The 27228-nt window shown below is 43.4% G+C and overlaps 1 protein-coding gene across 4 annotated transcripts in view; it reads left to right on the top strand.

Moving 5' to 3' along the window:
* AUTS2 (activator of transcription and developmental regulator AUTS2) overlaps positions 1-27228 on the top strand; it is a 1065184-nt gene that overhangs the window by 247585 nt on the left and 790371 nt on the right. For all 4 annotated transcript variants that reach the window (XM_040972777.1, XM_040972778.1, XM_040972775.1 and 1 more), the window contains exon 2: positions 21866-22078. In XM_040972777.1, coding sequence (XP_040828711.1) covers positions 21866-22078 — 213 coding nt within the window. The remainder of the gene's footprint in view (positions 1-21865; positions 22079-27228) is intronic.

The raw sequence follows: 27228 nt of genomic DNA, 5'->3' as shown, positions 1-27228 counted from the left end.
AAGATTCTCTGTTTCTTAAATGATGACAGTTTAACTTGTGTCATGTGGGTGGCAGGGACCTGAGCGTGTGGATATCCTATGGACAGCAGCAGGGAGCTGGATGGGAAGTGTCATGGCAGCTACATAAGCCTCATGTGGATTGTTTGTGTCAAAGGCAGCAGCTTCATCTGTTGCATCACAGTGCTGGCCGTATGGACACATACGTTTCTTTTTTAAAAAAAGATTTATTATTTTTTTTTGAAAAGGCAGAATAATAGAAAGAAGGAGATACAGAATGAAAGATCTTCCATTTGAGGTTCACTCCCCAATAGCCATAACAACTAGAGTTGAGTTGATTCGAAGCCAGGAGCTAGGAGCTTCCTGCAGGTCTCCCACATGGGTGCAGGGTCCCAAGGCTTTGGGCCGTCCTTGACTGCTCTCCCAGGCCACAAGCAGGGAGCTGGATGGGAAGTGGAGCTGCCGGGATTGGAACTGGTGCCCATATGGGATTTTGGCGCATGTATTTCTCAAGCTGGAACCTGTACTGACTTGTTAGAAATGTTGCAGTGAAAAAAAAAAAATGTTGCAGGGAATAAAATCGTATCTATCCTAAGAGAATCTTGTGACTGATTAGAATAGCATGTATTATGGTTTGCCCTGAGGGTAAGTGTGGTAGAGAAGGGCTGGAATTGTACCTACCAAATTGTACCAGATTTCTCCTAGAAATACATACCTTTGAGGAAAAGATTGGTTTATTTATTATTCATGTAATGCTTTTGGACATTTGATTACTCCTTAGTTCTGTTAGGTCTTTGTGATATGATCACCATTTTGTTAAGATTCTGACCTACACTAGTCCGTAGAATGATAATGGAATGAATTGTAAAACAGAAGAACAAGTGTTCTGCTAAGGATCATGGGGATCCTAAAGCTAAGTAACAGAGAGCCAAGCTGAGAGGGTTGGCTGGGCTAAGCAGGTCGGGTGTTATTGGCTAAGAAAATTATAATTTCAAAGTGACTTGGAAGTATTTTATACTTTCAGTGTTAAGTACATATGCAGTGGTAGTGGTAGTGAGAGGTGTGTGTGTGTGTACACACAGTACAGGGGAACATGAACAGAAATGAAAGTAGAGCTATACCCAGTGCCTTAATGATGAAAGAGCAAGGAGGCTGGAAATGGTCCGTGGATAGCCATTGAAGGTTTCAAGCGAAGGAATGACATGCTTGGAAGTTGTGTTTCTGATGCTTTTATCCTAAGGTGGAGTGGCAATGAAGAGGGTATTGCTAATAGAAGATGGTACAACAAGGTCTGAATCAAGGTATGGTAGTGGGGTTGGGGAGATGGACAGATAGATTAAAATGGTGCAATGGATTGGAGTCAATCCCAGGCCTTGAGCCCATTTAATGATGACTGTCTGAGATGAACATTTTTCAACTCATGATGCTCCCCGTGCCCTTGCCTTAAAAAAATTTACAATGGCTCTATTGACTGTAACTGGCCCCAAACTTTTCTTTTTAAATTTCTTTATTCCTCCTGCCCTGTTTCCTGTCCTTCTCCTGTAATCCCATTTTTTCCTGTTCTAAACTATTGCACTGAAATATTTAGGCATTTGGCTGTGTCTCAGATAAACATATGTCTTTGAAGTCTAAGTCAGCCTTTCTCAAACACTACAGAGAACCTTACTTTTTAGTCTAAGGGATCTACTGTGTGTTATGAATTCGTTTCTCTTTTGTATCTAAGTGGTACTAGTTTTGTACTTTCCTGAAGAGAATCGAGGATATAATAATTTTGTTAAATTTTGGTTTCTTGATTTGGAAAACAAATCACTTTTTCTGTCCCAATTAGATTGCAGACTTGGTGCAAGTATTTCTAGCTTAGTATACTCATCATTATTGTTGTTGAGTCAGTTGTCGTCATGAGATCAGCAACATGAGAGTCAAGGCACTGGTGTATTATGTCCACGGCTTGGCACTGGTTTTGTGTAGTGCTGATGCGATGAAAATGGCTCATAGGTCTTGCTGTGACATGAAGAGCTTGGTAGATAACCAATGGCTTATGTGCACAGAAGTGTTGATCTATTCTAGCATTGTTTTTGGAAGCATAGAGTAGGTGGCTCAGTTGAGCCCTCTGATGAGAGCATCATTGCTTTCCATCAGCATTTCAGGCCTTTGGACCGCAGGACTCTGCAAATGCGTCTTCTGGCTGAGGTCAGCGCCTCAGCGACCCCTCTCCATCAACCCAGCCGCATGTGCGGAAGCGAACAACCCTGCAATCAGTCTTCATCTTCTCATAGTAACACCTAGGAGCACATTAATGAGCAGTCATTTACAACCGGCCGCTTATGTGGATTGATGATTTCTGATTTCAGGCTTGTTTTTGAATCCACATGCAGGCGGACCCTCTGTTTTAGATACAGACAAGAATCTGATTAGTACAACTTCTTAGCCCAGATATTAAATTTTTAATTTCTCAAAAACTTGTTTCTCAGTGTTTATGCTGCATGTGGTGCTGTTAGCATTGTGATGGGATGTGCAATGGTATTCCCATTTTGTTCATATCCCAGGTGTAGCAGTATTGACAACTATGTAAACTACCCAGTTGGTCTAGATTTGAATGTGTTTACCATTGGTCATGGGGTAAGGAATTAGCTTCTTCTCCAGTCGATAGTAATGTGGTGTCATGGTGCTGCAGCTATGTGGAGTTTCCCCAACTAAGCAGCTGGTTACATAGATCACCATGGGTCTTGCAGTTGGAGGATAATGTTGGATTTCTTTTATCCACTTATAAAAGCATTCTATTAAGTAAGAATGATCCCATCTTTCCTTGCCTTTCTGTTCCAGTACAATATCCTGTTCAAATAAGTTAATCCCTGATGTTTTGTTCAAAGAGATCTGTGGGCTAGATCATATGATGCTTTACGTGTTTGGTGGTTCCCCTCTGATTAGCTGGGAACTTGTCACCTAGAGGTCTGCGTACTCTGAAGTCTGCATTGAGCTGTTAATATAAAAGATGATCCCTTAACACTTGTTCTGAATATGGATTCTTTCTTATAGATTAATGATTTGTTTATTTGCCAAATATTAGGATTTGGTTTCTTTGAATACCTCTTGTTTTTAAAGGTTGATTTACTTTTGTTGGAAAGGCAGATAAACAGAGAGGAGGAAAGACAGAGAAGAAGATCTTCCGTCTGTGATTCACTCCCCAAGTGAGTGCAATGGCTGGAGCTGAGCCAATCCAAAACCAGGAGCTAGGAGCTCTTCCGGGTCTCCCACGCGGGTGCAAGGTCCCAAGGCTTTGGGCCATCCTCGACTGCTTTCCCAGGCCACAAGCAGGGAGCTGGATGGGAAGCAGGGCTGCCAGGATTAGAACTGGCGCCCATATGGGATTATGGCACATGCAAAGCGAAGACTTTAACCACTACGCTATTGCACTGGGCCTTGAATACCTCTTCTTACTTTGTTGGGAGTGTACACCATTGTGTCTAAAAGCAATAAACCAATTAGTGACATATTCCAGTGTTAAAAACTTTAAATATTTAAAGAACTATGGGAAATGATTTTTGCCACTAGGAAGCTTATTTCTCCAAGCCCTTCGTCTCCATGTTTCTCGTTGTATACTGCTACTAGAAAAATCAGTTAAAATAGGTGCCCTTTGTAAAAAGCACATATATATGTGTGTTTATATATATGTGATTTTAGAGTATATATTATTTGAATAATATTTCTGAGGGTATAGTTCATTAATTATATATATCATACCATTTTAAAAATTTGGAATTCTTAAGGGATACAGTGTGAAACACATTTAAAATATATTTATTGTAGACTCCCTGCAGTGCAGTGACTCACAAACCACTTGTAAGAGAGACAGAGGTGTCTGGGCAGGAGACATCCTCTCACCTGGAGGGAGAAGGACTGGGGTGCTGAGTGTAACCAATGGATCATGGCAGGGCTCATGGAGACAGAGACGGTACTGTTGTCTTGGTGCACGCACTGGAGAGTTACACAGCCTCTTAGAGCGAGTCAGAAGGTAGAAAAGGACTTATTGAAGGTGACTGGACACCATGGAGCACTGGAACAGGGGAAAAGAGAAATATGTGACAATGTGACAGGATAGATGAGAATCGTGAAGTGGCAAAGAGGAAAGATAAAGGTAGCAGGGAGGGTGTGGAACTGCTGTGTGTTTAGAAATTGCTCCCACAGCAGTCAGCTCATTTATTCTGGAATCTTGAAGGACAGAGTCTTGAGATGTGTCCATGAGACTGAAGGTGAGGGGAATGGTGTTGGAAACCTAGCCTGCTGAAAAGGCTGGATCTCCATGCTTCCAGAGGCCAATCTGGGATAAGAATTAAAGAGGCAGCCACATGGCTCTCTCTCTGAGAGGCAGAATTTTTTCCCTTGTACAGGATAGAGCTTTTAATTGAATCCAAATCACATCTCTCATCCTGTGAATGCTGGAGAGCAGTTCATTTTTTACTAGGAAGAATATCAATTATGTATTAGCCATGATACTAATTTACTCCGAGTGTGTGTCTTGGAGCTGGCTTTTCATCCCCGCATAGTCACTGATGTAATGCCATTATGTTTCTAAACTCAACCAATAGCTCTCAGATTTTCTAGTCTTGTGTTTTCCTGAAGCTGTTATTTTTTTAATGCGTACTAAAATATTTACTCAGAGATATCATATCATGTTCCTATTAAAACGCTGAGGAGAACGTAGGGAATCCTGCTGCTGGGACTCTGCTTTGCTCCTACGCTTGGGAACCTGTGAAGTGTCTCTGGGGAGAGCCTTTGGCTCGTGCTTGTGCTTTGGGGGTGCAGAGGGGAGCTTAACCTGTTGCACTTTGCTGCTGCTCCTTTCTCCATTACTTGGTACTGTTGATATTTCAAGATACGCCTCGAGAACTCTCAGTGGCAGATGTTTGAGGCTGTGAATGTTTGTTGCCCCAAAATGTGGGCCTCCCCTCCTTCCATTTGCAAGTATATTCATATTCTGCATATTCCATTGCTACTGATTACAATGATGGACAGTGTGGAGTGAACAGTTTTTTTTTTTTTTTTGTCTTGGCATTTTCTAAGCATTTGGACTTTAAAAGTGCCCACAGCAATCCTATGCGGGGAGTGTCCTCAGATACAGAGCAAGACAGGGTTAAGTAACTCACCTGTTGAGTGGAACAGCAGATGTGAAATAAGAAGCTGATTGAAAACGTGAGCTGTCCAGGACAAATCTTGGGCCTCAGTACCTTCATCTCAGTGTGACTGTTGTGCTAGTACCTGCTGTGGGTTTTCATGGGCATGAGATTCTGGTGCCAAGTAAGCTCTTCATAAGCATTAACCAGCACCGTGACAGTAGCACTCTCATCTTCATCACAATCATCTCTCCCAAGAATCCCAAGAGATACTTCAGGCCCACTACTGAGGCAGTCTGAACAGAAACACGTCTGCAGTTGCTACAGGCTTGTGGAGCTGTAGCTGCCCTTCCTTGCAAATGTTACTGCAGAACAAGAGGGAAAACTGGATGGACGCGGTCAGCTTTGGTCCAGGCTGGATGTCAAGTAGGACATTAGTTTAACATTGCTTTATCCCTCCTGCCTCCCCCTTTCCTGACTGCAGGGGACCGTGGTGAGGGGAGTCCAGGGCTAGAGCAGAGCTGGTGGGAAAATGACAGCAAAGGAAAAAGCTACCCAGTGCATGTGCCGCACCACTCCAGCATTTAATTAAGGCCCGTGGCCCTTCGTCAGCCGGATACTCCTCCCACGGTGAAAGCAGCGGAGAGGCTTGTCACTGTCTGTGGAATTACTTGTGTAATTCAGCAGCTGTTTCCTTCCGATGCTTACCACACGGGGTTGGGTTATAAAGACGTACGAGTGGAATCGCCAAGGTTCAGGCACTTGTGCTCACTGCTCAGCTGAGAGCCACTTAGGCGGTTCTTGTACAAATGCATTAGATTATGGTTAAGCAGCTTATGGACATAAAAACACATTAGAACTTTACAGCACTCTATAAATTATAGTTTTTGCAGCATTCACAGCCACAATGCTAGGTAATTACATTCATTAATCTACTCCTAAGAGCACATAAAGTCGCCTCCCAAACGGTGCTGTATGTGTCAGAGCTCAGCTGGGAAGGAGAGGTTTTCTCCACCTCCTTTCGTCATCTCTCCCTGTTCCATTAAGGCCGGTGCGGGAGCGTTTCAGATGTTAACGTTGAGGAGTTCCCTAGTAGAGTGTCCAAAAGTGCTCACAACCCCCACTTAAAAAAAAAAAAAAAAGAAAAGTTTTGGCTCTGGCAGAAGGCCGCACAGGTAATTTTTTTTCATGTTTTGTTGGACCTAGAAACTATATGCACTTGCTTTCTTTTTGGAAATAGACAAGCTATGTCTTCTGGAAAATCAGCAGGGAAGTAGCTGAGAAGAGATTTACGGTGGAATTGGTTGCACGTGCTCTTCCAGGCTTCCTCGTGCCTGTCTCATGGCAGGCTTTTGAAGTTGGGATCTATCAGGAGCATAAAGTACTGCTCTCTTTCTATGCCCAACCTTCCTGAAGCTTTCAACCTTTCTGCTCCATGTGGTGATGGGAAATTCCTGCCCTCTCCCTCCCACCTGTCCCTGCCCCATTCTTTTTCTTGGAACATTGTCTTGTTTCCATGTCTCATAAATTACAGAAGACAGGTTTAGGAAGAAATACTAAAAATTTATGCCCTTGTGTAATTCTGAGGAGTAAGTTATACTTTCTCTGCATTATTTCAGATTAAATAGACCAAGTGGTATGCTTATATTTAAAAAAAAAAAAACTAGAAGCATAGGGGCATTGAGCTTCCCATCAGATGGTAATTTACGGTCCTTGCTCAGAGCAGCACATCCAGAGCTCTGATTCTGTTTCACCCACCTGTTACAAAGGCATCAACTTCAGAGCCATGCAGATCAGCCTTGAGCCCTGGCACTGTCTTTCCACAGTTCAGTGACCTTGGAAAAGTTAATTAATAGTAATGAACATAATTAACTTTGATTGAACTCCTGGTATATTCCAGGATTTCTATTAACTTATTGAATCCTCATAGCTGCTTTGTAAGTTTGGTGCTATGAATAGCCCCAATTTTATATGTGAAAAGCCAAATATCCTTTGATAATTAAAAGAATATTGTAAATACAATATCTACTGTACCATTTGCCATACTCAAAGATACTCAGTAACACAGCTGTGAGAATATATAGAGAACAGACCCTACCAGGAGTTCTTTTATGCCATGTAGCATTTTTTTTAAAGATTTATTTTTATTTTTATTGGAAAGGCGGATATACAGAGAGGAAGATCTTCCGTCCGATGATTCACTCCATAAGTGAGTGCAATGGCCAATGCTATGCCGATCCGAAGCCTGGAGCCTCTTCCGGGTCTCCCACGTGGGTGCAGGGTCCCAAAGCTTTGGGCCGTCCTCGACTGCTTTCCCAGGCCACAGGCAGCGAGCTGGATGGGAAGCGGGGCTGCAGGGATTAGACCCGGTGCCCATATGGGATCCTGGGCGTGCAAGGCTAGGACTTTAACCACTTGCGCCACCGCACCAGGCCCCATGTAGCATTTTGTAAGAACTTTTCAGTGTGTGTACACATGTGTTTTTGAAGCAGAGATAGATACTCAAAGTGACATAGAGAACTCCCATATCCTGGTTTACTCTCTGTGTGCCCAGGAGCTTGGAGCTCAGTGTGGGTCTCCCAGTGTGGGGTGGCAGAGTCCCAATTAATTAAGCTATCACCTGCTGCTTACCAGGGTATGCATTAGCAGAAAAATGGAGTCAGTGGCAGAAGGAGAACTTTAACCCTGGCACCTTTATATGGGATGTGGGGCTTCCTAGCAGCATGTTAACTACTGCCCCAAATGCCTCCCTGTAGTCCCAGCATCCTTTTTCGTAAAGGTTTATTTATTTTGATTGGAAATGTCCATTTAAAGAGAGAGGCAGGTAAGGAGGCAAGAAAGGAGGGAGGGACAGGGGGGTGGAGGGAATGAGACAGACAGACAAAGAGACTCCGACCAGTGGACCCTCTGCCCTCTGGTTCACTTCCCAAATGAATGGAATAGCTGCATCTGAGCCCGTCCAAAGCCAGGAACTCTGGATAACAGAAAACCTAAGAATTAGCCCATCATCAACTGATTCAGTTCTGGCCCAGAAGGTTGGAGTAGGTGGGGCTTGAACCAGGTACTCTAAATTGGCAGTACTGACATCCCGAGCCACAGCCTGAACCACTATAGCACAACACCTACCCTCAATTTCTTTTCTCTTACATTATTAAGGTCTTGCTATTCATATTCAGGAAAATGGAGCTGTAAGTTATTTATCACTTATTTCCTGGTCTCCTTTGTGGCAGGGATATCGCATTTTATTTTCTTCATAGCTCTGTCACTATGTTCCCAGAGATTTCTTCAGTCAGAAAGGCACAGAATAGCAAAGCCAGTCCTCAGAGGCAGATGTGAGTGCCACCTAAGTGTGTGTCTGTGGCAGTGCTGGCTGCAGCCAAGCCACAGCGGAAGAAGTGAGTGAAGTGTGTGGAGGTGGTCTGTTTCCTTGGGATGAAGGTTCTGGAGTGTCAAGTGCATAAAAAAACCGATAGGAGCTTTATCAGCGAAGAGTCCAGATATAAGAAGCTTGGTCTCTCTTCTTCAGAGCCACTCTAGCTTTTGGGGTCAAGTTTAAAGTCCCTTCTTTTCTTCCTTTCCCTCACCCTCATGCTTCTGTTTCTGATTGACTCTTTTTATTTGAAAGGCAAAGTTAAAGAGAAGGAGGGACAGAGATCTTGCATCTGCCTGTTTATTCCCCAGATGGCCACAATAGCCAGAGCTGGGCTGGGCTGTTGCTGGAAGCCAGGAGCCTCTTCTGGTTACCCATGTGGGTTCAGGGGCCCAAGGACTTGGATCATCTCCTGCTGCTTTCCCAGGCAATCAACTGGGAGCTGGATTAGAAGTGGAGCAGCCTGTTCTCAAACCGGCAAGCCGCTTGGGATGCCAACACCACAGTTGGAGTCTTAGGCTGCTATCCCATGGTGCTGGCCCCTTGGATCCCCTTATAAGCAGGCAGGATGACACTCCTGTCCTCTGAGAAACTGAGAGACTTTGGGTGATGGAGGTTAAGGACAAAAGTAGCTGCTCTGGTGTGAAGCACGACCCTGATGAAGGGCTGGTTTCCGATCCAGCTCTTCACTTTGGACAGCACAGCTGACAGACTGGACCACTGTAGAGACCACCAGAGCCTGCTGGTCACCAGGGCAGGGGCAGGCAGCACCAGTGCCATCTGTAGGATGGAGTGTGTGCTAGCAGCGAGATGGCAGCTAGACACTAGAAAACAAGAACAACAACAACAAAAAGCCTGCCATCCAAGGGACTTTTTAAGCCACAGGCTCAATATTTCCCCCCAAACTGATTTCCCGACCAGCCATCTGCTCAAGTACACACCCTCCCAACCTCACACAGCAGGCCTGGCCTTTATCATTCCAGTCCTGCAGAGCCGTTCTCACCCACTGCGGCATCAGTGTCGGCTTTAACAGCCACCTTGTGTATCGACTCCCGTGCTGATGGTGAGTGCATGCGCCATTGCCAGTTTGTTTAGTGAGTGGTCGCCTCTCCTAGGCTGCGCTGCGGATTTTTGCCTTTATGGATGTAATTTGCTGGGCTTGTCGTGGCACCAGTCAGTCACTCCTCTCTGGATGGGGAAGGGCTGATATCTTTTTGTTGGATGACATCGCTCATGGGACCCGGGGCCAGTGGTGTGCCTGTGAGGGTGCACAGACGTAAGAACGGACAGATGGAACATGTATGTACTCATCAGAACTCAGCTGAGCTCACTGCCCACAGCTCTTTCTGCATCGAAGCAACCGCTGCTGCCTAAAAACGCGGGGATGTTTTCAGAAGGGCCTCTGAATGCTTTGCACAAATCTACGGGGCTTATGCTTCTGTAGAGCAGTCATTTTCTCAAATCAGACATCCCTGTTGCCTATTAGGTAAACACAGAAAACATAGATTATGAGTTAAAAGTATTGACAGCATTTGAAGTGCTGTCAGAGAACATTTAATTCCGTTTATTTTTGTGATAAATCTCGTGTTTAATCCTCTGGTTACTCTGTAATCATGTCTCTATTGATCTTTTCTGAATGACTGCCTGCAGTTTAATAAACTTTGCCATTAACTCAGGGCTTCTAAAGGGAGAGATTGATTCTATTATCAAATCTGATAGAACCAATAAGTGTCTACACATCACTAAATCCATCTATAGGAAACTTTGGTATATAAAGAAGCCCATGGCTTATTCAAGACACAGGCTGAAAATCTAGACATCCTTGTGTGACCTAATTACCTCATTCCTTTATCCAAATGGACAGTGTTCTTCGTGTCTAAAGTCAATATAGTGGCTGACTGAAGCTTCTTTTCTTCCCATGACCATAATTGTAGACTCTAATTCACTCTCATTATAGATTCAGGCTGAAAAGTTTATTTGGTCTGTGTCTTAGGTCTGTGGGTACATCTTTCAGTGCTTTTCTATATGTATCTCTACAGACCTTCAGGGTAGTTCTGTTTTATTGTTACCTATATGATGCCAGATGGAGGAAAATCCTGTGTGGGTAAATCCTGAAATAGAAGTCCTGGAGGAGAAGAAGGGCAGTGTTGGCGAGTGCAGAGGCACGGGCTGGGCTGGGTGAGAAAGCCCCAACGCTGGAGAGCTTGCCATGAAGGCCGTCTGTGTGCTTCAGTTACTGAGGAGGCATTTGCAGAAGTGCTAAGCAGGCATTTCTGCACCTGTGACTAATGATAAGTTTTGTCATTACCCATTAATATTTATTGAGTCACATTGATAGAACTTACAGAATTCAGAACCTGGAGCCTCTGTGCAGCTTCTTAACTCCTTTAAGATCAGAAGGTATCATTTTTTTTTTTCCACCACATTTTACCCCTGAAGTAAAAATGCGAAGATTGGTCATTTTTAGCAGAAAACTTGAGCTTTTATATCTATTTGGAATTTCTGTTGCCTGCTTAACCTCTCCCAGAAGGAGTTCAGGTATCTGATAAAAAAGGCATAGCCTTTCAGTAATTATCCTTCATAGGGGAAGTGAAGGCGTGGAGAAGGATCTAAACATAAGTCAAAATTAAGCCATAATTTTCCTTTCGTAAAAAGACCATAATCCTGACAGAAATCAAGCTATAGCGACTTAGTGTTAGGGGAGTGAAAGCAGTGAAGTCTCCTGATGCATGTGCCTCGTTCCTGCTCCTCTGACTTTGAGAAGTCATTTGTTTATCAAGCCTCTATGTTTTCCTTTTATAAAATGAGAACAGTGGCTGCTTTATAAAGTTATTAGGAAAATCTAGTCAGATAATGATTTTGAAAGGAACTGAACACCTTTGCAACTGTAGTTGCTAAGAATGTCAGAAGTTGTGAAGAATCCTAAATCAGTTTTTCCTTTTATTCAGAAACAGACCCCTCTGCAAATCATATGTAATTCTCAAATCACGGCTTAGTTAAAGCACTGGCATTGGAGGTGTGGCAGGTAAAGCTGCTGCCAGTAGTGCCAGCATCCCTTATGGGTACTGGTTGGTTACCTGGTTGCTATACTTCTGGTCTCTAGGTGCACAAGTGCTGAGCCCTTGCCACTCCTGTGGAGCTCCTAGCTGTGGCTCTGGCCTGGCCCAGCCTTGGCTATTGAGGCCAACTGGAGAGCGAACCAGTAGATGAAAGATCTCTCCCTCTCATTCTCTCAGTCTTTCTCTGTAACTCTTTCAAGTAAATAAATCTTTAAAATAAAACAAATATAAAAGAACTTGAAAGGTAAATAGAAATTTCACAAATATTTATATATTTGAAGAATTGTTTGTTTGGAAGGCAGAGTGATAGAGACGGACAGAAAGAGCTGTTCTATCTGTTGGTTCACTCCCCAGGTGATTGCAAGGACTGGGACTGAGCCAGGTCTTTCTGTGGTTGACAGGGCCCAGTTATCCTGGCCATCTTTTGTTCTTTCTTGGACAAACCAGCAATAATACTCATTTCGTTTTTCTTTAGTAGCCTCATAGAACTATTTGAAACATTGAACTCCATAGGGTTTGTTTGCCATCTGTCTCATCCTTCCTAATATGCCATGTAAAACTGTGTTCAGAACCACATAACAAATCCTTCCAGAAGTCGTTTTCTTGCTACTGAGAAGATCTAAACTTTAAATCACATTTCGTAAAACTTCTTGTCTGCTGAGTGAGCGAACTCTGCCTTCCTCCCCTTTGTTCTCTGTGTTTGTCAGTTTGTTTTTGGAAATGGGACCTGAAAAGTGGTTACCATTTCCTGGATAGCACCACCAGACCTAACCAAGGTCAAGCATGGTGTTCTCTGCTGCCTGCTTATGCAAACCTGCCTTCTTAGGGGCCACAATTAGAAGGACCCGTTGATCACAGTGTAGTAGGGCAGAGAGGAATGGAATTCTCCATCTCCCAGTCTGTTGCTTTCTGTGCCACCTGTGAGTAATTCCATTCTACTTTATTAGAGGTTGCACTGCATCTTTTGTAGAAAGAGTCACCTGAGGCCAGGTGTTGCCATTCCTGGTTGGAGACCTGGTACATGCAGCATCTTGTCTATTTTTGTAGTGAAAATTCAGACCCAGAGAAGGTCTCCAAATAAAAGACTATCCAGCTTCCCTCTAGAACTCTTCAAAGGCAGGGACGTAACCATTCAACTACATATCACTTACAGTAAGCTGGAGACATTGAACATGGGTCATTTAGCACTAAGGCGTGTGAGTAGCTGGGCAGGGTGATAAAGTGAAGAAAAACAAAGTGTATGCCTCATTACTAATGTGGTTTTGCCTGGCTGAGACCCAGTGAATGACAGTTTGGGCACAAAGCAGATGGCAAGTCCAGAGATTTTCCTGTGGTCCTTCCTTTTTTGGCTTCTCCTGAAGTAATTTATGTTATGTCTCTAGGTGTTTCTTCATTCTCTTTTACCATATAAACTAACAATATTGATTTCCCCGCAGTATGGGTGTGGGAGTAGAATTAGATAATGATTTTGAAAGTTTATGGAAGAAAATCTGGTACAGTTCTGAACCTTGTGGGATTACCTCAAGAATAACAGAATATTCACAACATCCCCATGCCCCTAATTCATATTTCCAAACATAGTTTGCCACACTTTTACTTCAGGCATGACAAAAGCTTTTCTAATCATGGAGGTTATTCTGAGTGTTATCAATAAGTTTCATTTGCTAATTATTTTCCTGCACTATAGAAAAATACATTAATTCAACTTTGCTTCATCTTTTGCATGGAATGGCCAACCAAAAAGCCGAATAGTGGCTGATTCAATTTGTATCCCCAAAGTAGACAAAATGTCCCTTTGCTCCTCATGCAAGAATAGTTCACCTTAAGGGAAACACGGAAAGAGCACCCACTATCCTAACCCTGAGATGGCATATATCCTGATGTGAGTTGATTGGCATAACCCCAGCGGTTTGTGCTATTGAGTAGTTTCTCAGTGTTAGGCATCTGTGTTTCTTCTTTGGAAGTGGCCTCTGCTCTCCAAGAGACCCACAGATCCTGTGGTGCCAACTTTCTCTCTGGCCATGCGCACGATCCTCTCCTCTGTGGCGTGTGTCCTTTCCCCGTCCTAGACTGATCCTTTGTCACATTACTGCCCTGAAGCCCTCACTGATGGGATTTTCTGTCTCAGTCATGCTTTGCTCAGCTTTCTGACTGTTTTGCTGTTCTGGAGGAGTTAATTTTTTTTTTATTTTTTGAAGGTTTCCTTTTCGTCATGCTGTATTTCTCAGATTATCTGGAGGAACTGTAATCCAATTTTAGGAATCCTTCAGGGCTGAGAGCCTAAACTGTTTTAAGCAATCACATGTGCTTGCCAGGGACTCAACCACTTCGAGTGTGTTAGGGCCTTACAGCAGCCAAACTCTCAATTATCTATGGGAATGGAGGTACTGCTGAGACAATTTCAATGCTCAGAGTGTTCAAAACCAGTGCTTTAACCGGGCGTTGTGATCTCATCCCAGTGTTCTTTGCCCCGTCACCTCTGACAATGACACCAAACCATTGGCAGATGTTTGTTTATACAGAATAATTTTTTTTCTTTTAAACCTGTTCCTTCCCTCCATTTAGATTCTCCTGTGTGTTATCATTTGTTAATTACACCTTGATAAGCTACCTCCATGTTTTATGCTTCAGGGTAAAATTGTACTTCTATTTCCTTCTGCTGCTTCCTGAATTCATGATGCTCATCCTCAGAGAGGATATGGCCCAATAGTCATCAGGATGCCAGGAACAAAAAGAACAAAACTTTACAAAATGTTAGTATCCAAACAATCACGGAGAGTGGAATGTTGGACATAAAGGAAAAGAGATTCATAATATGAACTCTACCTTGTGACAGTAAGATGTGAAAGTCTGCCAGAGAACTTAGTGTTGCCAGCGGGGCTGTCTCAGTGGCAGTGTTTGCCACATCCTGGCCTCAAGCCAGTCCTTCTGGAGTGTGGGCATCCCTTCGTGTTAGAAATGTGAAAGGCAAGCTTCTTTGAATAGATGACTGAGTATAACCTGGTTATCAGTAACTATGACAAGCTAGCTGCTTCTAATGGAAAGAGCTGCCATTAAAAAAAAAAACTGCATTGGGGTAAAATTGAAAGCATACTGTTTGCTATGTATTTGTTCCCATATAATAATTAACACAGTCAAGACGATGTGTCTGTCACTCTTAATGTTTTCTCATGTCCACCTGTAAAATTTCTTCTTATCTATCCCAGGCAACCACAGATTTGCTTTCTGGGTTGTTTCCTCTTTATTTAATAGTTTTGAGAATATTTAATATATATGCTACTTACAAAGTTTTTATGTATATTTTTCAAATACTTTTGTTCTGTTTGTGTCTTTTTAAAACAAAAGATTTATTTATTTGAATGGTAGAGATGGGGACACACACATGCACACACACACACACACACACACACACACACACACACTAGGGGAAGAAAGAGAGAGCATGAGAATGAATGCCTTTCGTCTCATCTTTCACTCCCTACATGGCCACAATGGCCAGGAGTAGGCCAGCAGGAAGCCAGAGGATTAGAACTCCGTCAGGGTCTTACGAGTGTGTCAGGGTCCCAGGCACATGGCCATCTTCTACTGTTTGGCCAGGTGTTTTAATAGGGACCTGGATCAGAAGTGGAGCAGCATCCAGTATGGTCTGCAGGAGTTGCTATGCCACAGTGCTGGCTTCTGTCTTATTCTTAACAGTGTTTTCTGATAAGCAAGTCTTAATTTTTGATGAAGTGGTATTTATCAGCTTATTCTTTCATGGATTACATATTTGATATTCCCTCCCCCCCAAAATTTTTGCCTAGCCTAAATTTTGAACAGTTTTGTCCAATGTTTTCTTCTACCAGTCTTGGAATTGGGGGGTTACAATGTATTTTGAGTTGATTTTTCTGACTATATTGAATTATAGATAAAAAAATAACCAGTTTTGTTTAAAGTTACCCATTTTTTTCACTATGTTAGAAAGCAAGCTATTTCTCTACAGACCTGCTTTTGTACTTTTGCAGAAAATCAACTTTCTGTGTAGGTGTAGGTCTCGTCTGAGTGCTCTGGTATGTTCCGTCCAGCTATTTTTTTCTGTCTTGATGCTGGTACGGGGGACACCTTCCTGGATGTTCATCTGGTATACACAAGGATCATAATTCCTGGAGTTGCTCTTCGCTACCTAAGTGGCTGGAGTTTTGAAATGCTACACGTGGTGGAGCACATGGCACGTAGTAGGAGTTTGGATACTAGATTTGAAAAGAGGTGAATATTACAGATTCGTGTTTGAACGCTCACTGTGTACCCTGTAAGTTCCTGCACACCATCTCCTCTGCTTGTTAAAAATCTTGATGCCTGAGAATCTGTTCGTAAATCCTTGGACTTAAAAGTGCAAAGTAGGGAGCTAGTGTGGCTACATCTAGGCAGGATGGAGTTGTAAGCAAGCTTTGTGCTTTCTATTTTTCTGCTTCTTATTATACTAGGCCCTCCTATTTCTTTTGCCGTGATGCGTCGGTGGGATTAGCATCTCTAAAACCATTCAAAACAAATACAAATGCTTTCCAATAAACCAAGAAAAGATATGACAGACTAGAAAGACCTTGCATAGCCATTAGTGCCACTGGATGACGACACGTAAAATACATGTTGTTTTTCTCCTGGCTTCTTTGTAAGTTCCTAAGATGAAATAACAGATGGAATTCTTTTACAATTACTTCCCTCTATCGCACACACATGTGGACATGCAGACACACACACCACAGCTGCTGTGTAAGCGATGGGCTGCCCTCGGATTAGTTTGGTCGGAAAAATCAGATGGAGACTCTTTGTGAAACCTATTTCATGCAAGGCAGGCAAATGGTGTCCTCATTTTCTGTTGTCTCTGGCTTCGTCTGTAATCAGCAAATGGAGCCCTGCAGCCTGCACAGTGTTTCATCTGCAATTTGTTGCTCTCCTCTAGTTTGCACAACACTGAACCGTTTCATTTTGCAATTCAAGAGTGGCAGAAGAAGAAGCCTTTGGTGGAAGATTGTAATTTGGGAGCAGAGCAGGATCACCTGTTTTGAAGGAGGCTAGGGTTTGGAGGAAATTGCCTGGGCTAGTCAGTCGCCGAGCCTCTCAGCAGATGTGCCACGGTGACCCTGCTCTCCATCACCAGTGACCTAAAAATCACATAATTTCAGCCGTTCTGGAAACCTATTCCCATCTGTTGTGCATGGCTTGTCCGCTTACCCCCTCTATTGCCAGCAAATATGTCTAAATCTTTTCCTTTACCATGAGCCTTGCGCTGGTGGCTGGCCGCCTGGGTGGCTGGCTTTGCTGCTTTTTCTCATTGTTGAGTGAATGCCTTAAGAGCTTCCCCTCCCACCCAGGTCCCTCCCCAGTCCTTCTACCCTTCTGCTTTTTTCTTCTTCGTTTTTATGCAGGGGGTGCAAGTTTTGATTTCTGCACATTATAAGGATCTCTTGACTGGATCTGAGCAGTGAATTACGGTCAGATAGATGGATAGGAGAAAAGCATAAAGATTGTCACATGTATATAGGGCTCCTGTAGGGAAATGGAGATGGAAAGAAATGACGAAAACTAGTAGGTTGAAGGGTATGGCAGTTGTGAAAAAGTCAGAAATGTATGGGACCAGATAAATAATATTTTTTAATAAGATCTGTTTCTCCTGTGTTGTTTGTTTTTGTTTTTCTTGGTTTTGTGGTGGTTGTTTTGTTTTACCAAGACTTGTCATTTCTAGAAGTAAGAAAATGTGTCGTCTCCTGCGACAGTGAGGGTGTTCCACAGAGGAGTTTGCTCTCCTATCGGGATGTGTGTGGTGATAATTTCTTTTCTCTTGCTGTGCTGAACTGCATAGGGCCCTTCTGGTGTCTTTTGTTTCTCAAATGCCTTTATGAAAATAATCCTTAAACTAAAGTGGCATATTTGGGGGTAGTTTGTTCTGCCCCCTTTCATTCATTCGTTAAATACTTCCCTTGCAAAATATGAAATATGGCCATCTGTTTTTTGGGTTTTTGTTTTTGTTGTGTTTTTCAAAAAGGACCCGTGGACAGTTTTGATGGACATTTTTAGGGGTTTGGAGGACACTGACGTACATCACGGTGGGTTGTTTATGCCTTTGAAAACTATGTCGTCCATTGATCCACGACATTATTTTATAAGCCAGATTCACTTTTTTTTTTGCCCCATGTTGTAGCAGTACTGTAGAGAATATCCAGATTTCTTTCAGGACGTTCTTATTTCAGTGTTTCTGTTTGGTTGCGGGAGGGCTTCTCCTGTGTGTTAAAGAGAGGCGTGTACGTTACAGATACGCCATCGCACAGGTGTTCTGAGTGGGGGCGTTGGCAGTTGTTTCCTGATCAGACTTGCTTGTGATTCTCACTGCCAATACGGGCCAGTTTTTGTCATCCCTTCCCCCACCCCCAAATGAAGGACAATGACGAGTTAAATGGTCATCTTATGTTATACACTGCAAACAGCCAAACCTGTTTGTGGAGGGAATGAATCAGCACTGTTGTTTTTTTTTCAAAATTTATTTTAAAGGGTCAGTAATTTGTACACAGCTGTGTACCCTCCGAAAATAAAAATCGGTGTGTTTTCTTTGAAAGTACAAACCTCTTGGATTCAAACCTTTTTTTTTTACATCATTTCATTTCATATTGCCTCTTAAGTCACCTCTGCATACACTGATGCTTGTTCTCTCCTCTCTCTATACCCCCCACCCTCCAGAGTGGAAAATCTCAATATTAATTGGAGCTAAGATGATTGTACTGCTGCTGCTCAGACTTCAGCAGGTCTCTTACAAGCTAATGTCACGGCATGGGGTCCATTTGCTCTGTGTCGCTATTCTGTAGTGCATTGAGAATGCCTTGATTAATATGCTACATGAAAATAAAATGGATTTGGGAGAAATTATAACACACTCTCATAAATATTAATTCAAATTTGTATGGAATAGCACATAATTTTCAATATACTTTGGAGGCACCTTCAGTATGAAAGAAGATTTGGTTTCCAAAGAGAATGGTGTAATTCTTTTTTAAAAAGCACAGTTGATACATTATTAAATATCATTTGTTTGTAAATCCGATAGACCACATGTATACGATGCAGGGCAGTGAGTGGGCTGTGTGACAAAGAAAAGTGTTTTTTTTTAGCCAGTGGGTTGTTTTTCTATAACCCTTAGAAGTGGTACCGTTTAATCATAGCATATCGGAGTAGCCCATGATGGACCTCTCTCAGCTTCTCCTGCTAGCATTGCCACGGTTCAGGCATGCATTTTCATGAGAGCTGTCTTGCCTGGATAGGAAAACAGAGGACATTTGTTGATCTGAGCAGATGATTTGACATAGCCCACTGAGGAAGTGGACACACACCAAAAGGATTCACTTCAGCAGACATTGACTGAACATTGGGTGTGTGGTAGCCTTGTGGACAGACTCTGGAACTGCAGAATCAGTGGTCATATGCTGTGGCTTTCATCTTAGCTTATCTTCCTCAAGCGCTTCTTGCTATATGTTGCTTGCCTCAGGAATGCCCCTTGGATGGCAGAAGGCATTGTGTGTGGGAAAGACAGCTGCCAGGTAGACCAGAAACCCCTCCAAGGATGAGACCTTTTCCCTTTGCTGGGGCCTTTTGCAGTTTGCTGTTTTCCTTCTCATGCCAGCAGTGGCTCAGGGGTTCCTTGGTTTCCAGTTTCAATCATCTTTGCTTGCTTGCTTCTTTGGATGTTATAGGTAGGTTAGAGTACTTTAAAATCACTCCTGTGCTTTGTAGTTTGGGATGTCTTAAATGATTATTTATGTGTATGTTACAAGCATACTTTGTCCCCACACTGCTTGCCTGGCTTGTGCGAAACTCTGGAGTTCCTGAGCTGAACTACTTAGTCCCTGCCCTCCTTAACATGTTTTCGAGGGATTATGCTACCAGCTGCCTCAAGGCCCTTGAACAAGCTGTTCTCTGAGCTCTGCCTTTGGGATCTAGGTCAAATGACAGTCGTCAGCTCAGCACCACTTCCTCCTCTGTGGTGGATCCTCTCTGTCTTAGCACCCACCCTCCACCTTTCTCTTAGAGCAGTAATTCAACTTTTATAGGATTTGGTTAGAATCTGACCCCAAATTCCAGGCTGTGTAAGGTTGGAGCTTTCCCCACACCATTGTTTTTCGCCTCCTATGTAGGCTAAGTTTTCGTATTTGACACGCTAGAGATGCGCAGAAGTGTGTTGAGTGAGTGAAGGCATGAGCACAGAGAGCTTGGTGTTACAAAGAAGGTTTCCCCGGGAGGAACTAGAGAACAGAGGCGTGTGCACCTGAGGGCTTCTGAGCCCAAAGCAAAACCACAGCATTAAGCTCTATCTTCGTTCACCCAGGCTGCTTCAACAAAATGCTGTGAAGTGAGCAGCTAATAATTGGGAAACGTTTGTCTCTCACTGTGCTGGATGCTTGGAGGTACAAAGATGCCAGCTGATTGAATGGGGAGGCCTTGTTCCTTGTAGGTGGTTCCTTTCAGCTGTCACCTCATGTGCTGGAAGGGGCCCGTAAGCTCCCCGAGGTCTCTTTGATAAGGCCTGTAGGCTCTACTGTTACGATTCAGTTGCCTTCCACAACATCTCCCCACACCTAATATCAACACTTTGAGTACATTTGGGGGATATGCAGATGGGCCATAGCAAGGCCGAAGGTTTCAAATAATGAATATGGCTGGTTTGGGGATATAGTCCAGCACTTGATGGCAAGCAGGCAGTTACAAGATAGTGAGAAGCCACAGACTAGATAGCTATGTTGAGAATGTTGGATATGAAAGAGAGGGAAGAATGAGTGATGTTTTGCAAATGAGAAATGTGTAAAAGAAAGCATGAACTTTTTAGCAAAACAAAAAAAAAGTTTTTTTTTTTATTATGAAGTCAGAGTTAGAGAGAGATAGAAAGATCTTCTGTCTGCTGTTTTACTCCCCAAGTGACTGCAACGGTTGCAGCTAAGCTGATCCAAAGCTAGGATTCGGGATCCAGGAGCTTTCTCCAGGTCTCCCACGTGGGTGCAAGTTACCAAGGTTTTGGGCCATCCCCCACTGCCCTCCCCGGCCACAAGAAGGGAGCTGGGTGGAAAGTGGAGCAACTAGGACATAAACCAGTGCCCACATGGGATCCTCGTGGTTACAGCTTGAGGATTTAGCCACTAGGCCATCACCCTGGGCCAAGTTTTTATTTTCTTAAAGATTTATTTATTTTTATTTGAAAAGGCAGAGCTACAGAGAGAGAAGAAGGGAGGTCTCCCAAACGGTGATTTACTCCCCAGCGAGCAGAGAAGAGTTGGTCCAGAAGTGGAGCACTGGGACTCGAACTGGAACCTATATTGGATGCTGGCTCCATGAGTGAAAGTGTAGGCTGTTATGCCTTGGCACTGTGTATCTTAGGGCCACAGAGTTGAGATATGATGAGGGATGAGGCCCCATTAAGTGGTGTTTTCTGTATAAAGAGAATCATGTCCACTCACTTATCAAGCACTAAGTGTCGGATCATTTTCATTTAGTGCTTAGTGTGTATAGTGTATGTTAGGATTCTGTGCATTTCTGCATGTACTAGGTCGTTTGATGCTCTGGGAGCCTGTTTATTGCAGTGGCTTACTCCCCGGCCTGCTGATGAATGATGTCTTTATGTAGACTGGCCTCTTGGTGTGTCTGTGTATGAGGAGCTGCCTGCAGGCCCTGTTCGTACAGGTGCAGATCCCCACTTCACTGATTTCGCTTCTATCCACCCTCCGTCCCAACCACCCAGCAGAATAATGAAAAGCTTCTTTTGGTGTTGGTGATGCTATTGATGTTTCATTTTCCCAAGAAGATAACATCTCAGAGGAACATGTGGTAAAAGCATAATGTATTAAGAAAACATCTTAATCACATGAACGGACAGTTTATTTCTGGCCCACTTCTGCTTCAGTGTGTTCAGTCCTTTGTGATTTCTTTGGAACGAAGAGTGCACTTAGCACTTGTTTTTCCTCAAAAGTGTAGTAGTTGATGTGCCAACATGGGAAGTGAATGTATCGAGTGTCCTTGGGGAATGTCATCATTGCTGGACCCAGGACCGACTCAGACAGAAAAGCCAGTATTCTCGGGGGCCGGGGAACCAGTTTGAATGGGCAGATTGTTTGCGGAGTATTCTGTCCAATGAGGAGAGAATGGATACATCTGTGGTGGAGCTAGGGACTGCAAAAAAAATTGAAGGCCATCTTTCATGGTTTTGGGTGCTTTCACACCCTGCTCTTCTCTCCCCTGAAATAATCTATATCTTGAAGGTGACCCTAGCTACCTATGTAACCATCACTTCCTTCCCCTTCCTTTCTTTTCTACAGAAAGATGTAGCACTTAAGCCTCAGGAACGCGTGGAGAAACGCCAGACTCCCCTGACCAAGAAGAAACGAGAAGCACTTACCAATGGCTTGTCCTTTCACTCCAAGAAGAGCAGACTGAGCCACCCTCACCACTACAGCTCGGATCGGGAGAATGACGGCAACCTCTGCCAGCACCTCGGGAAGAGAAAGAGAACACCCAAGGGACTCAGGCAGGTGAGCAGCCTCGAGGGGTTCTTTCCTCTCCCTGTAGATGTTGGCTCGTTGTGGTTCCGCTTCACAGGTAGAGAACAGGTTTTTTGTGTTTTTTTTTTGTGGGATTGAGGAGTGGCTGCCCCTCAGAGTTCTGTGCTGGCTTTTGAGAGTACAAGTTGTTTTGCTGTTCTTTGAAGTTGGATTTGAAACTTTGCATGGTACCCTTGCAGACAGATGTACTGCATGTAGCAAAGATTGATGTTGGTGCTGTTGAGGTTGACGGCATACTCAAGTCCTGAGCGTTGTCAGGATGGACTGGCTTGGAGCAGGAAGGCCTTCATAAGGAGGACAGGTGCCGACAACAGACAGGTTTAGTTGTGTACGTTGTGCATGTCTTGGTGCCTTGATGCAGAAAAAACGATTGTGTGTGAACAGTGCCTTGCGTAAGATTTACGTTTTCTGGGGAAACTCCAGTGTCGTGGCATGTGGGAAGCTGTGGCAAAGAAGTGAATCTGCCTTTCAGTGCCTTGGTTGTTCTCCACAGCCCATAATTCAGGACTTACCTGTGATCTGCTGATGGTGTGAAAGTCTGGTAGTGGGGCTTACTGGCCTGCTAAGAATTAGGTTTCAATGATCCACAGAAAATACAGCTCCTGGCATTTGGGGAGCCTTTCCGCCTGTGGAAATCCCCACATGAGATGGATTAATAATAAGAAACGAAGCTGTTTATAGCAGTTTTTCTGCACAAATCCAGAGGCTTTATTTCCTGTGGAGCTACCTGTGTCCTGGGATGTGTTTTGTTGCTGGTAAGATGTCCAGGTGGGGGTTTGACTACCACTTAAAGGAAGCAGAGGAAAGAAGCGTGGTCACAGAGCAGGTGCTGCTAATTAGAAGCTGAACAGGTAATTTCTGGTTTGTAGATGTTCCCCTGTAGAGGGGGAGTTTCTGGGATCACGAGAAACAAAGGGTCCAAAACCTGACAAGGCGGTTATACCCAAATCAGGAACCTCACCACAAGCAGACTCTTGACTGCCCCCTAGGGACCAAGAAAATCTGCAGTTTTTACTTGTTTCTCTCTTGAAAAGGGCCACCCTGATTGGTAGGCTCCAAAAGCATCAAGAAAATGCAGCAGGCCGTTTGGTGCCAAAGTTCACAGTGCCGAATGATGAAGGATATGTTCCTGAGAAAAACATCTGGAGTGACTTCTTCATCATGGCCTCAGATGAACCCCTTGGCATCGTTGCCCTCAAATCTGACCCTGAAGGCTTGGGTGTGTCTAAAGATACTAGAGTGGAGCTATCATAGTAATTACTAGCATAAATCTAATCTGTTGATTATATGTAGCCGCATAATGTTAGCCATAATCACTGTTACAGCGAGGGAGCTTGCCATGGCTCAATCGGTAATTCATGCAGCACCCGGCCCAGCGGATGATGTCATTTGTGGGACTCAAAGAAGCAACCTGCCTGAGGTCAACTAACAGTGAAAGAGCGAGCCAGAACTTAGAATCTCCTGTTTGTTTCCTGTAGTCTACCTTCCTTGTTAAATGCGATAAGGATCGTATGAGCAGATCAAAAGTCTCTAATATTTCTGGCAACTGCTTCACAGTGTGACGTCTGATCCTAGAAATGGCCTGTAAAGGAACAAGAAGAAAGCGGTTACGCTGAAGAGTTCAGAGCAGAGAAGGGACTGAAAGTAGCCGCATGTGTGTGATTTTTTTTTTAAGCAGGGGTGTTGGAGAGAGAAAGGAAAGGGTATGTTCTATCAGAGGTGATGTTCCTGTGGTATTTGTCAGGTCTCACGCATACCTCTGTTTCTGAGAGATGTGAGAAGTGTAATTATTCCCAATTGGGAGAGTCGCCACCACCTTCACACAGGCCTGTGCCTCCCAATGATGTAGGAGGAAACCTTGATACTTTTCCAGGCAGGAAACCTGTTTCCTTGATAACTGATGCTAACATGGATTCTTGTCCTGAACCTCCGTTTCCCAGACCCGATCTGAATTTCTATTCTCTCTGTCTCCCAAGTTCTTTCTACACTGTGAAACCTTGCTTTGTGGACTTCTCAGGGTCTCCCAGTGAAAGAGTTTATGATCATAAGAGAGGACTAGGATTTGTGTGTTTTGAAATTGAGTACGTCTGGGTCAGCCTTCTGCTACTGATGTTACTGAAATGAAAGCTGTCCTTGTTTTAGGGACCACAACTCAAACTGAGTTGTTTTGAATCTCTATGAATAATGGAGAAATAAATAGTGAGTCACGTTTTGGGCCTATGCAAGGTTTTTAAAAAACAGTAGTATTTTATTATCTTCAGTGTTGCTACTCTCCAATCAAGGGTTATTATTTCCAGTATGAAGGGAAGCAGAAGTTGGTCATTGAAAAGAGGCCATAATACTTCCTGTTTGCAGTGTTTCTGGAGGCATGTGTGTTATCATCGAACTCTGCACAAATCACTGTCTGTGACTGGCCATCTGGAAGATGATGGATTCAGGCCAGAAGAATTCCCTGTTTCTTCCCTCTGAGTTCATGGTTCTTTAAATTAGGTATAACACAGACAAATACAGTGTTGAAGAGATATGTAAAGGAAGACCGTAATGGTTCTAAGGTAGTTAGTTTTGGCGTCTGTCAGCACATCCTTTTGTAACTGAAAGGCTCTGGGAAGGCGTTGAAGGAGAGCGAGATGTATTTGTAGTGGGAGGGACAGAGGCCGCTCTTGTGGATCAGCCCTAGACAAGGGCCATCTGTTGGTAAGAAGGGATACACAAGTGTCCAATGGTCACAGTTAAACTCGCCCTAAGAACAATTGAGATTGCTTTCCTATCATGCTGGATGGCTGTTCATGACACAATTACATCTTCTTTTGTCTTTGCTTCTTATGGGTATGATCTAGATGGGAGGGGATCTTGCGATTAATGGATTGTCTTTAGTGCCTCTTATTGAAGTAATGTGAAGAATTACAGATGAAAGAGGACAGTGGGAGGTGAGAACTTACTCTTTGTAGCTGACTTGGTGAGAGTGAATTAAGTTTGCATCTTATTAGGAAACGGTACTTCCTGAGTGGGCAACTTAATGCACAGCTTTCCTGTAATTATGAGATGTTACTCCTCGGTAGAGAGGAAATAATAGGATTCTATTTTTTTCTGAGAATCCATTGAAGGCGACTAATCTTTTTAGTCTTGAGAATGCAATTATATACTTTTTAAGAAAAGAACTTTACTTCTAAAACTAGACAGTGCTTTCTGTCTCTTGGGTGCTTATGTATAAAAACTCAGCTCTTATAATGTTTTCCAATTCAATCAGAAGAAAGCTTTTTAATTGACACTTATTTGTTGGATCCTGACTGTGCGTATAAATGCACATTAATGTGCAAGATGCTTAGCTGGCTACTGTTTTGGAAAGTGATCACATTTTTTTTTTTTTTGATATGGCAGATTTTAACACTCCTGAGGGTTCCAAAGGGATAAATTATGCTTGAAAAAAAGATCAAGTTACTTGTCATGCAGAGCAGTGTATCTCATTCTGGACTTGTCTAGGCTTATATTTGTCCTACACAGAACTGTTTATTTAAAGCGTGAATGTTTTGGTATTATTTTCATAAGCTTTTGTTTTTGCTGATAAGCACATGATCACACTTTTTCCTGCTACTTTGATTTGTAGGTGAACAATCAAAACAAGTTACCCGGTTCCTCTCCTCACGCAGTTTTATTTTCTGGTGAGAGCCCAAGTCACTGAAGAACACAAGGAAGTTGGATGTTGCCACAATTAAAAGCCAAATTATCGCTTCAGAGAAGGATTTTAGCAAAGAGTAACCCTTTATAGGTTATAGTTTTATTTCAGTGTATCTAACTTACGGGCCTTTGGGCTGCTGTAAAAATTTAGTGTTTTGTAGTTTAAAACAGAAGAAAGGGGTTTTAAAATAGAGTAGCAGGGATGAAAAGTTGATGAGAGTTGAAGGAACTCTCAAATCTAGCCCTGATTTCTAGTCGGTATTTAGGCCATGAGTCTGTTCTTTCTCTCTAGAGGAGAATAAGGCTACGTGAGCTGGAAGGCATTTCAGGTTGTAGGCACTCTTTTTGAGAAGCACTAGGATGTATCATTAAAATAAATCCTGAAGTCATCCTCTACAAAGTTTTAGATTAGAAGAAAAAGTCATTTATTTGTCTAAGGGAAGATTTTCTTAGAGAAAGAGGCTCTCAGCTGAGAGATGCCTCCTTGTAGGGCAGCACCACTTCAGAGGAAAGTAAAGGAATTTGGGGATATTCTAAGAGCACAGAAGGTGGCCTCTAGCCTTACCAGGGAGGGTGGCTTACCCAAGATGATGTTGAGAGGTATTGCTTATAAATATTGAAAATCTCTTCTCTCTGAAAATCTGGTATGGCAGAGTCAATCTGGTAGAAGATTTACAGAGGATATTGTAAACTTGAATAATCAGAATGCCCAGGAGAACTCAGTTCCACATCTTTCTTTTTTCTTTTAAGATTTATTTATTTTCATTTGAAAAGCAAAATTACAGACAGAAAGAGAAAGAGAGAGAGAAATCCACGGATTAACCCTCCAAATGGTTACAGCCACTGGACATGCCAGGAACCAAAAACTTCTGGGTATCCCACATGGATATTGTGGCTCAAGGACTTGGGTCATGCTTCCCCATGTTATAAGTGGGTAACTGGATTGGAAATGGGGCATGTGAAACATGAACCAGGGCCCATAGGGAATGCAGGAATTGTAGGCAGAGAATTCACTTGCTATGCCACTGTGCCAGCCCCTAGTGCCACATCTTGTAAAATTAGAGTTGTGCATGATGGTTGCATGTGCTTTGTGTGTTAGCATTGGTCTCACTTTGTGGCTCCAGTGAGCCGGTGACCAAGGCACTAGCTGTGCTTTCACAGCCCATGCTCCCTCCTGTTGGCAGTGTTGGCACCCAGAGGCTGCAATGTTGCTTTATTTCAGGAGGTTTTCCTCACCTTGCATGCCCCAGGAACATACGGGCACCACTTTAATCCCGGCAGCCCTGCTTCCCATCCAGCTTCCTGACTGAGGCCTGGGAACATAGGTAAGGACAGCCCAATGCTTTGGAATCCTGTACCCACATGGGAGACCCAGAAGAGGCTCCTGGCGTTGGATCAAGCTCAGTTCCGGCTGTTGCGGCGACTTGGGGGAGTGAATCAACAGA

Source organism: Ochotona curzoniae, unplaced genomic scaffold (assembly GCF_017591425.1).
Source record: "Ochotona curzoniae isolate NIBS_2020 unplaced genomic scaffold, NIBS_Ocur_1.0 contig_2321, whole genome shotgun sequence".
NCBI lineage: Eukaryota > Metazoa > Chordata > Mammalia > Lagomorpha > Ochotonidae > Ochotona > Ochotona curzoniae.
Note: the sequence above shows the minus strand (reverse complement) of the source record. Positions and strands in the feature narration are given on the sequence as shown.